Here is an 11,983-nt window from a genome sequence, read left to right as displayed (position 1 = left end):
GATGGATATGGTACATAATAGACTTGTTCAGCTTGTGATGCTAGGATGAACGGGTCGTCTGAAYGAAGCCTTGATCTATGTTTGACGTCCACGATATTATGTTTTGGGTCAACTCGTACGCCGTTAACTGTGTCAAACCATGTGCATCTGAATAKTGGGACAACACAGCGACTGTAACAGCCGCGATGCGGGTGTGTCACTCGTCCCACATCGGTTGGGAAGGAGAACGAAGCACTCCTTATAAGGGTGTGGATACCTTCTCTAGCAAGACGCGTTTTGGGTGGGATACGAACTTCGGTTCATGCCCACGCCAGGAGAAAACCGTGCGGCTACCGTGACCGGTTAGGTGCGGGTTAGTCAAAGCGGACAATATCTTGCTACGGGGTTCTGGGGGCGTTACAGCGACCGAGCTCATACCCATGATATTCTATATCGAGGACTTCATCCAACAAGCCATAGTAGTCGGCCTCGGAATCTGAGTAACAAGACCCTCTCACGCATACTCCACTATTATGTGTGGTGCGATTTCTACCATGAGTTAGCGTGTGGAACTTGTAACCGTTTACGAATAACCCCGGGTGTGTCCAAACCGTACGTAACGGTTTATATGCCAAAATCCTAACAAGTTCTGAAGCAGGGTCTGACCGAGACATAACCTACAATCATGTCATTTGTAATATTTTATCAAGTACAATTAAAGAWTGATGAATTAAAGTTAATATGTATACACTTACGTGGGTATGAAACCATCCAGAAAGTGATCGCCCCTATGTTTGTCGAGACCCGCATCATCAATATATGACTCTCTATTTAGGACCTCCGTATTGAAGATATCTATGAACGGAAAAACTTCTTCACAATTCARTAAAATGTAGGTGTGAGCTTTGTGCATATCTTCWTCCGATAGATTAACATGCGCTCCGCCTTTATTAAATAATCCTCGACACGGAGTTTTAAATATACTTAACCGTCGGTCTGAAGACGAACAATCCGCCGGCAAACTTATTTAATCTTTTTTAATAAAAAATTTAAAAATAATTCAAAATGCCGCCGGAAATCCGCCGGAAATTTTATTTTATTTTTAAAAAATATTTACTTTTCCGCCGGAAATTCGCCGGAAAAGATTAAAAAGGTTTTTGATTTTTTTAAAAAAAATTCTAAAATATTTTCCGGCGGATTTCCGGCGGATTTAATTTTAAAGAATTTTTAAATTTTTTTTTAAATATTCCGCCGGAAATCCGCCGGAATTTATAATTTTAAATTTTTTTCAGTTATTAATTAATTTTTAAAGATTAATTAACAATTAATTAACAAATCCGCCGGAAAAGCAACCTGTTTAATTTTTCCGGCGGATTTCCGTCGGAAGTCAATAAAAGTCAATTTTTTTGACTTCTGCCGGAAATCCGCCGGAAATGCCCAGTTTTCTAGTAGTGTTTGTTGTGTGCCACCGTATGTATTTTGAAACTACAATGAGAATAAGTTTTATTTGGTAAAGTTGGTTTGCAAGACTTTTATTCCACCCTACACCCAAGTTCGAATTATGTTAGTGTCATTTTCTTAGTCAAATGGTGTCACCCTTTGAAAAAAATTCCGTATATTTGTTTCTTATAGTCAAACGGTGCCACTGTTTGAAAATTTTCTCAACATTTTTTTTTTCTTATGGTCAAATGGTGTCACCGTTTGAAAAAAGTTATGGGTTCGTCCCTGCATATATACGTATTCTCGTTAAGACATATTCAAACAAGTTTTCAGTTTTGTTCTTATCGACTTATTACAATTTTTACGTCATTCCGTTTAAAAAAAAAAAAAAAAACTATAAGGGTACTTGCACAATGCAGCGAGATACATCTTCATTTTAATGTTTCATTTTTTTTTTGTCTTTGTTGATGTTACAATACAGTTTTATATGGTTTTGAGAAAGCAATAATATTTTTATTTTTGAATAAAATATAAAAATAAGGATATATTATAAAAAAAGTATTGATATTAGTATCAAACTAACTATTTAAAAATTCTCATTTTTTGTGTATTTCGTTAACTCCTTTTTTTAATTTTTGATTTAATAATGTAATTTATAATAAAGATAATAATTAAGTAGTTTGTTAGAAATCAATAATTATTCTAATTATATTTTAAATGTTTTAATATAAAATGCGATATTTATCCTCTATTTGATTATGTTTATCTGCAATTAGTTATGCATAATTTACTTGTAATCTTGAATTTTAAGTAATATGCATCAAAAAACAATACGTCATGCATAAAAAATGGGTTTTAAGAGTTTTTATAATATGCTTTATAATATAGTATAGATACAATATATTTTTGGAAAAATTTATTATAAATTATTAATTGCCTTTTTTTATAATAAAGTTCATGTATTTAATAAATAATAATTGATTTATTTAATTTTTAATTTGTAATTAAATGTCTCAATCAACAAAGGGTGATTTTTCGTGGCTCCAAGTTAAGATGAATAAATTAAAGAGCACGAAAGTCTATCCAAAAACGACATCGTAAAAGCACTAAGAAAATGGATTACGTATAAAATTCAAAAGTTTGGTAGAATTGACAAAAGGTTGCCGGAGAAAACGCTGACGCCCATGTCTTCTTTATCTTTTTTTAAAGGTCAATGGGTTGTCATCAGAAGTCAACGTCGGTGAAAGCTACGGCTTCGACACGGAGGTGGAGTTTCTGATGATGGAGACCCCTTCCGGTGGCAATACACCATTTGCTGATTGAACTGTTAACACAGACATATTGGGGGAGGAAGGACCACCACCACCATCGCCACCGCCAAGTAACATTGGGTGGTTGTTCCTGGTGGAAGAAGGGTGGCAGGTGGCGGTGGAGATCGCCGTGGCTAGTGAAATCGGCATCAGACAAAGACCTTTCCCTTGTAAATACTGCATGGCTGACCCCATATCCTCCTCCATCAGCTTCACCACCTGATTCTCCGCCACCGTCATCGTGTCATTGTTTGAAGACGACGCCGTTCCGTTGCTGCTCCTCCCTGCCGCACCATTACCACCTCCTTCGCGACCTCCCTGTACACGATTAATTAAAACACACAGATCACTGTTTTGCATGAGGGGTAGAAAAGTAATTTCGAAATGGTGGGGTAGGGGGGCGGTGGTGGAATCTGGGAAAGTAAGCACGCGTGCTGCCTTCTTTCTATGTGTCGTTTATTTGGTGGAGAGTTGTGAAACAGGTGGGGTTGGATAAGGAGATTGGTTTTTAATTAAAGATGGTTTATTTTTTCTGGCTTTCTATTTATAGAAATATTAACATAAAACCCTACATGCAACAAACTCAAAATACACCTATTCCTTCCCAACTAATAGAAAATACTCCAAACCTTTATCCCTAGGTTTCAATATAATATACATACATACATACATACATACATACATATACAGACAGGGTTGAGTTCACGTAAGATCAAAGGTTTTTCATAAAATTCATATAACTAATTTATATTCATTGATCAATTTTGTAAACTAATGATCTAATAGTCTAAAGTTGCACGATGATAATTTTGTGATTATTGAAAAATTTTGTGGCAATTTTGTGATTATAAATATTCAGATTGTAGATCTATTCCAAGGGTTGAGAATTGGTCTTACGAGACTCACTAAAAACCATTGATGTCACATAATCTCAACTTTATACATACGATACATATATATATATATATGTATATTGAAAATAAAGGTAATATGGTGAAATAATTGACAAAATGTAAAAGAAGTGAAGAACGAACCTGAGAGGAGATATCAGCAACAAGAGGAGCAACAGCAGCGGCACCCCCCAGTCGACTCATGCTCAGCACCTAATTCAACTCACACCATTAATTTCAATTTTATATTATATATAAATACAATACATTTATATATATATATATAGAGAGAGAGAGAGAGAGTACTTTGACTTGGAGCTGGAGGAATTTGACATAGTCTATGATCTCATCTAGCATTGAAGCCTTGTCTGTCTGTCATTCCACACCCCATACCAAAATCACCATTAACACAAATATATATATATATATAATATATATATATATATATATCAGAGATAATAATAACAAATGTAAATAATTTCCTTTCAATTATATTTATTTAAGTTTGATTTTTTTATTAAATTCTGTTTTGATACGAAAGATTACATCCTCATAATTACATTTAACATTATGATTTATATTATTTGTATTTAAAGAATATTTTTTTAAAATATATATAATATTTATATACTGTTAATACAATAAATACACTTACATGCCATTTTCATCGTCAGTGAGATTTACACCCCTAGCCTCGTAAAAGGACAAAACTCACATACTGACTAAAGGCCTTTTGGTGTATTTAAAGAATATTATACAAAATAAAAGACACAAGTTACAAACAAAAACATTATTTTATTTGAAAAAAAAAATATTATTAATTTGAGTTTACCAAAAACAAATATTTGGATCTTATAGTTTATAGTGAAATTATTGTATTTATTTCCTAAATCAACTGAATATGATTATGGACGTGTTTGGGATTGTTTATTTGAAACAACTTTTGTTAGTCGATAAAAGCACTTATAAACTTATTATAAGTCAGAAGAGTTTAACTTCTTTAAAAACTTATTATTACCGGTTTGACACCGGTATAAATTATTTATCCAAATACTCAAAAATACTTATTATCGATGTCACACCAGAATAAGTCAATAAATTGTTTTTACAAACAATTTCAATCACCCCTTATAAATAATGTTAAAGAAAAATAAATTGATAAATAGGGGTAAAATGATAATTTGGTAGTTAAAACCAATCCCACCCCAATCTGACTATGATTCGGAACCTACTCCCGGATTATCAGCCTTCCACCTTCACTTTCAAGTACGCACGGAATCACAAACATCCCACGCGCCCTAACCACGCGCTTTCTTATTGGCTCCTAATCATTCCCACCTTATGTAGCACGTGTGACTGAACTCTAACTGATCACTCACCGCCGGTTACCACTCTTCTCACCGGCCACCGGTAAATATGAATGTAAAGATGGTGATAGACATACCTTATTAGCATTTGGGACCAGTTCTTGTAATGATTTCATCCTCTCTGCAATCCTCTCTCGCCGTAACTGTCGAATTCCGGCCAAAATAATGATCAGAAAAAATGGAGGAAAGATGAAACTGAGATTAACATAGTGGGTGTTTGATCATTTTTGGTTTTACTCTTTCTGCTATGCTGTGTGGATCGGTTGCTTGTCCCCTTCTAGCTCTCACTCTTTGTCGTGGCTGCGCCGGTGGGCCATTACCGCCACCACCTGCCGCAGTTGCACCTCCGGTAGTCTGTCCTTGGTTAATCAGTGCTGCTGCGGCTCCCGGAGATCCGAAGCTCTGGGCCTGCACCGGTGATCATTGACGTTAAATTTCCAGAGAAAATTAAAGGTAAAACGGAAATTAAATCAAACACACCACCACTCACCGGCGGATAATGAAATTCTTGGGTTTGATTCGATTGGAGAGATCCCGCAAATCCATTGAAAAGAGTTCGAATCGAATCATCTTCATTCTATACATAATTCAATAAATGGTCTTAATAATTAATCGGAAAACAGTTTTATTAAACTTTGCTGAATCACCGGAGAAGAAGTTACCGGTGATTTGAACGATGAAGCATCGACGATGTCTTTTTGAAAAAGGCCAGAATCACCGGCGCTGGTTAAACCTCTAGATAGCAGCAACTGCTGTTGAAGAAGCAAGGATTTCGCAGCAGACGACGGATTACCTGCTCCACCGGTACCGGCGCTGATCTGGTGTTGCCGGAGTTTTGATGCTAGAAAAGCTGATTGGTCATCAAACTGGTCGACATCCCATGGGAGACCAGGTTTTTGGTGAGCAGCACCACCACCACCAGCGTTTCCGGCGGATATATCCGGCCAAGAAACTCCCGATTGGAGACCACAAAGCATTTGCTCGAGAAAATCGTCATGAGAAGACGTAGGATCGAAGCTGTTACCGTTTTGGAGGTCTTGAAGAGACATTTTCTTGATAATCTTCAAGCAAAAAACACAGACTAAACACTTGGATTCCTAAACAACTGAAACATATACGCATTCTACAGACACATACCTTGGAAAATGTGAAGTTTATTCGTAATTTCCGAAAGGGGATTTCGATTTACGATGGAGATTGAGAGAAAGCAGCAGCAATTTACAACATGAATCCATCCATGTCTGTTTGGTCTGGAATGTTTCTCAATAAGCTCTCTCTTCCCCTCAATTTCATCTGTCTAACACTATTTATAAATAACTAAATTCTGCTTCTTCAAAAGTATCTGAAGGTCTCAAGTTCAAATTCAAATTCAAAGAGAATAAAAATCCCCTTATGGCCACCGAGGTTCAAATGTGACGACTCCGGACTAGCTGTAAAGTAGGTGGTTGTGTTAAGATTAATAGGCTCGCATAACAGGTTGGATACCGAGGTTAATAAAAAAAATTCTGCTTCTTTCCATTTTTTAATCCCGTAATAGACGAGGCTTCCATTTTGCAATTTACAAATATTATTTGAAATATAATAATTATAAACAATCTTGCTTTATTTGACTCCTTATAACCTTATCAGAACTGGTTTGTATGGATTCAAAAGTCTCACTTATAGAATTAAATTAAAGATGAGTGAATAATCGTATGAGAAAGAAAGTCAAGGTGAAAAGCGTAAGAAGAGATTCCATCGTTGATGGATCGCTTGATACGGAGACTGATCTGGTGCATCTTATCCTAATGTGCATGCAAGGGTGGGGATCCCTTCTTACATTTATTACTTTAACACTCCGGGGTTGTTTGGCAGTTGTTGAATGGTTTGGTATAGAATGATTAAGTGGTCAGAATGATTAAGAGGTTTTCATGATATAATGCAAAATGAAATATAATTGTTTGGTAATTGTTTACAATGAAATCATGACACTTAATGGTTAAGAGAGACTCGTGATACAAAATCATTCAGATGGTTTTAGAATCATTAAGAGACAGACTTTTTTTATCAAACAAGATTCACCTCTTAATAATTCAGATGTTGCCTCTTAATAGAACTATTAAGAGGTAAACAAACAACCCCTCTTTATCACTGGAACCCAACTCTTAAGTACAAATACTAACTAGAAATTATTTAATTCTTAGATAAATGTATCGTCAGTTGGGTTCCGATGAGAATGAGTGTGAAGGTAAGAAGCGTAAGAAGAGATCTTCACTCTTGGATGCACATTAGGATGAGATACATTGAGAGGAGATGCAGCGGATCAAGCGCAATTCATGGGTGAGTTTGAAATAGTATTTTAGCTAGTGATCCTAAAGTTATATAAAAGTCAACTTTTTACTCTCTTTTTTATTTATTTCACCAATATGTATTGCATGCCCTAAACGATCGTATCATGGACCTTTTTATATCGGTTGAATTTAGTATACGTGTTGAAGATAGCTTTCTACAACTTATGATATACGTTAGAGGCTTAGAGCTGTTTTAGCTACCAAATACTATTGTAAACTTATAAAAAAGTTATAACTGACGACTGTCAAGCATTAATGACAAACACTGATTTTTAAGGCAACAACACTGTGTAAGACTGAAATATTTGGTATAGACTCATTAAATTAGAAATATTTGCTTTGTTAAATATCAAAAAGAATTATTCAGTTGTGAAAATCCTAAGAATAAGACATAATTATAATATTTATGAAACGTTTTAAATTAATTAATAATTGGTTAACTGAATATCTAACCTGTTATGCAAGTCGACTAATCCCAAAACAACCATCTGTTTTACGAGAAGTCTGGAAATATGAAACTTTTGGTTTCATGTAATGTGTACATAAGAGTAGGAGGGGGTAAAGTATAAATATGAAGATACTTTAGGGGTCGGATTTCTTCCATGGCAAAACATAGGCCGGAGTTTGATTGACCAAGTCATACGGGAGCTCCGTTACACATTTTCTTTGAATTGACTAAACTACCCCTACTCTCCCCTAATATACTATTGTTTAATATTAAACGAATTTAATTGAATTGTAATTTTGAAAACAAGATGATAAATTGTTTTTGATTAACCTCGATATCCAACCCGCTTTGTGAGCTGATTAATCCCAGAACGACCACCTGCTTTGCAGATAGCCCAGAGTCATCGCATTTGAACATCCGTGGGCACAAGAGGATTTTTATTTTTTCTTGTATTTGAACTTGAAACTTCTTGATACTTTTGACCTTTGGAGGCAAGCTCAAACCAATCAAACAGCACCTTTGTGGTTAAGATGATAAATTTATTAACTTGCTTTTATTCAATTAAAAATGGAAGATTCATTACATTCGTGAGAGGAAATTGATCCAATGTTGAAAGTTAGTTTAGTGTTCATGATATTTTTAGAGTATTCATTTGATTTTATGGGGCTGTTCGGTAACAACTTATTAAGGTTGTATGGATTGTATGACTTATTCGGTAAGTCGTACATGACTGTTTGGTTAAGGTTTGATGGCTCAGTTGAGTCGATGGCTTATTCGCTCAGCTGGTTGAGGATGTTGTATGCATTAGGTCAATATTTTCCTTTCTTGCTCTTTTATGGGATACACTCACTTTAGAAAAAACACAAATCCTCAAGCCCCAAAGACGTTCTTGACTCCCTCTCCCACATTCTCGCTGCCAAACACTGGAGTTGTAAAACCCAAATTTTTTTAAATATATAAATAATATTATATGAGCCTTTAAATATATATTTTTTAAATTTATTTGAAGTGTTAAAATATTTACGTAATTAATTAAAGGAAATAATTATAGAAATCTTAAATAAATAAATAATGAAAAGAAAGACAAAAAAGAAAATGAAATAAAATAAAATTGTTTTCTTTTATTATTGGACCATAAATGTGATATATTACGTCAGGAGGGGTTTAGTTGTAAATATCAGAAAGTTCAGAGAAGAAAATGTCATCTTTTTTAAAGTTGAGGGACCTGTTTTGCCAATAGTACATATCTGTTTAAAGAAAACGACCCATCAGCCTAAAACTCTCGATTTGTCCGATTTCTTCAACTAATAAGCCAAAACTCTTGACATATAAATTGTAGAGCTCTGGCTTAGGAACGTTTGGGTTCAAATAGCTCGGAAAATCGTCGAGTTTTGAGAGAGAAATCCGAGTTTGAAGTTCGGAATCAAAAATCTCGGTTTTTACCGATTTTGGGTGAGATTCTTAACCAAATCTCTTGATTTTTATGTCTATGACTTCGTTTTTAAGTACTCTATCAAACCCCAGTAGCCTCATGCTCATATTTATGTTTTCGTTGTTCGATTTTTATGTTTTTAAGTTGTTAAGTTTTAGTTTTAAAAACAAATTTTAAATGAGTAAATGGAACTCATTTCTTGATGAAAATTCATGTTCTTTATGTCAAAGTGTTGGTAAAAATATTATCAAGAGTTTGGTGCAAAAAGAATAAAGAAAAAGGGTCAAGAAACGAGCCATTTTCATGCTCGAAAAGCTCGAAAACGAGCAGCTACCCTTATTTAAAAATATTGGAATAAAGATGTTGAGGGCAGAAATCAACCTGTGACCTCAGCTTTGAAGTTGCAAGCATTAACCAGTACGCTAAGTTTGATTTTTGTTATATATAATGCACTTTTATTATTAATATGCACTGAATATTTAAGTTTCAGAAATTTGCATTTACTCCCTAAAGTTTCATAAAATTATTTTTCCCATAATAACTTTATAAGACTTTAATCAAATTTATTTGGAGTTTGTGAAACGCAAACTTTGATCCAGTTTCGATTATTTATTTAATTTAGTTACCAAAATGATCATATAAGTGAGAAATCAATATTTTAGCAATACTTTACGTATTTGCTTCCAAAAATTACCGAAATAACCATTTATCTTGGGGATTGGTTTATGAGCTTCATTTTTATATTATTATTTTAAAATTACCAAAACGACCCTATATTTGGAAATCGGTATTTTAGCAATACTTTACGTATTTGCTTTATAAAAATTACCGAAATGACCTAAGGTCTTGGGAATATGTATCTAAGTGTTATTTTAAATATAATCCTTAAGAAATTACCAAAATGACCCAACAATATGGAAATTGGTATTTTAGCGATACTTTACGTATTTGCTTTATAAATTACCGAAATGACCATATGTCTTGGGATTGGTATCTATGTTTTATTTTGAATATAATCCTTAAAAAATTACCAAAATGCCCTATGCTTTGGGATTGGACTTTTAAGCATAATTTTGATGTTCGACTTATGATATATACCAAGAATGTTCTAAATTAGGGAATTAGTTAAAGTTATACCTTTGGTATTCGGCTTCTTAAGATAATCGAAATGCCCTAGACTTGGAAAATTGGTATTTTAAACATTATTTCGAGTATTAATTATGTTGGACTTTAAAGTTATAGCATGACCATTATTTATATGGGTGTGACATGTTGTCACTGTTTTTCACTTACGAATTTTAAAAGAGACGTTTTGACCACAAAACATTAATTACGTTGCGAACTATTTAGTTTAGTTATTTTGGTAAAATACTTATTGTTCAAGAAAATGTGAAGTGCGGTGTACATTTTTATAAAATGTACGAGCAACAATTAATATATAACGACGTCACATTATTAATAATATTTCAAGAAAATATTTGAGCGAAACATGAGACATGATGGTATCGGGGGTTGATCAATAGAAAAATGTTAAGAAAAGTCGTGTTAAGATTGTTAAGGAATAGTAATCAATTTAATTACGATTATTTAAGATGCTTAGGAATGGTATAAATTATCATGTAGGTTGCATTTTTGAGATAACGACCTATCAAACGTTAACGATTCAAGGTGAGTACATTATGCGATTTTTATGGGATATATACATAATTATTACAAAGTATTTTATCCATGATATTTGCTTGATGTGTTTATATGCATATGATGATAATTTGATTATATTGATGTGCATGATATTTAAGTATATGCATGATATGAAAGGTGATGTTGATGAGAAATATTATGATGACTTGGTATTATCAATATGATATTCAAGTATGTGTWTAATGTGGAATATGACGATGATGCATATGTGATTTATGTTGTCACTTGCATGAGATGTATGTTGCATGTCACGATGAGATTTGCATTAGTGAGTATTGCAAATAAATGATATGCAACTAGTATGATTAGGAAAGATTCGTCCACCGTACGGGGTGGGTTGGACATGAAAGGAGGGCTTGCAATTCCGAGGTCTTGGAGTCCTCGTCCATAGAATACGCCACATACGCAAAGAAAAGTGACGAGCCGAAGCCTCACTTGCAAGATAATAACTAAAATACACTAAACATTGTTTATATGTGCATGTCACGATGAGATTTGCATTAATGAGTGAGTATTGCAAATAAATGATATGTCACTAGTATGATTCGGCAAGATTCGTCCACCGTACGGGGTGGGTTGGACATGAAAGAAGGGCTTGCAATTCCGAGGTCTTGAAGTCCTCGTCCATAGAATACGCCACATACGCAAAGAAAAGTGACGAGCCGAGGCCTCACTTGTAAGATAATAATTAAAAAACACTAAAACACCGATTTGTGTGTGCATGTGATCATGAAACCATATTGTATTCACTAAGCTTTTTGTTTATACTATACATGTATATATCTCAGGTGTCATTTGTCAGTAGACGAGTGAATGAAGAAAGACGGGACTATGTTTTGAATCATGTTTGATTAGATATTTTAATTAGCATTGATTACGTTAAAGTATTTTACCCTTCCGCAATTATGTAACGAATTATGTTAAACATATTATGTGTGTTTGAAATTTTAAGTTCGTATTTTTGTTCACGACATAAGTTATTAAGAATGACGTCACGACACTCGAAAGAAAGAAAAAAATCGGGGCGTGACAGGAGTCCTCCAATTTATTCGGTTGGTTCACCAAAAGCTCTTTGGTTTCACAATA

At 34.1% G+C, this 11,983-nt stretch overlaps 1 protein-coding gene across 1 annotated transcript; it reads right to left on the bottom strand.

Moving 5' to 3' along the window:
* Positions 1-2,458: 2,458 nt before the first annotated feature.
* On the bottom strand, positions 2,459-6,269 carry LOC112501599 (transcription factor bHLH66). Its single transcript, XM_025105271.1, has 8 exons — positions 6,124-6,269; positions 5,621-6,047; positions 5,477-5,556; positions 5,224-5,394; positions 5,064-5,129; positions 3,926-3,991; positions 3,764-3,832; positions 2,459-3,047 (listed from the first exon to the last, which is right to left on the bottom strand). The coding sequence occupies exons 2-8, from the start codon at positions 6,033-6,035 to the stop codon at positions 2,667-2,669; spliced, it is 1,248 nt and encodes a 415-aa protein (XP_024961039.1). The 5' UTR covers positions 6,036-6,047; positions 6,124-6,269; the 3' UTR covers positions 2,459-2,666.
* Between the last annotated feature and the right edge of the window lie 5,714 nt (positions 6,270-11,983).

Source organism: Cynara cardunculus, unplaced genomic scaffold (assembly GCF_001531365.2).
Source record: "Cynara cardunculus var. scolymus isolate 2C unplaced genomic scaffold, CcrdV1 Un_Scaffold_311, whole genome shotgun sequence".
Lineage (NCBI taxonomy): Eukaryota > Viridiplantae > Streptophyta > Magnoliopsida > Asterales > Asteraceae > Cynara > Cynara cardunculus.
The sequence above is the reverse complement of the archived record's forward strand: the minus strand, read 5'-3'. Positions and strand labels throughout refer to the sequence as shown.

Bases quoted from the DNA above. Each gene is read 5' to 3' on its own strand.
- LOC112501599 (XM_025105271.1), bottom strand. From the start codon at position 6,035: ATGTCTCTTCAAGACCTCCAAAACGGTAACAGCTTCGATCCTACGTCT. The intron at 3,992-5,063 runs GTATGTCTATCA...GTGGAATGACAG, and splicing joins TGGTCCCAAATGCTAATAAG to ACAGACAAGGCTTCAATGCT. The intron at 3,048-3,763 runs GTTCGTTCTTCA...AATCGTGTACAG, and splicing joins TTGCTGATATCTCCTCTCAG to GGAGGTCGCGAAGGAGGTGG.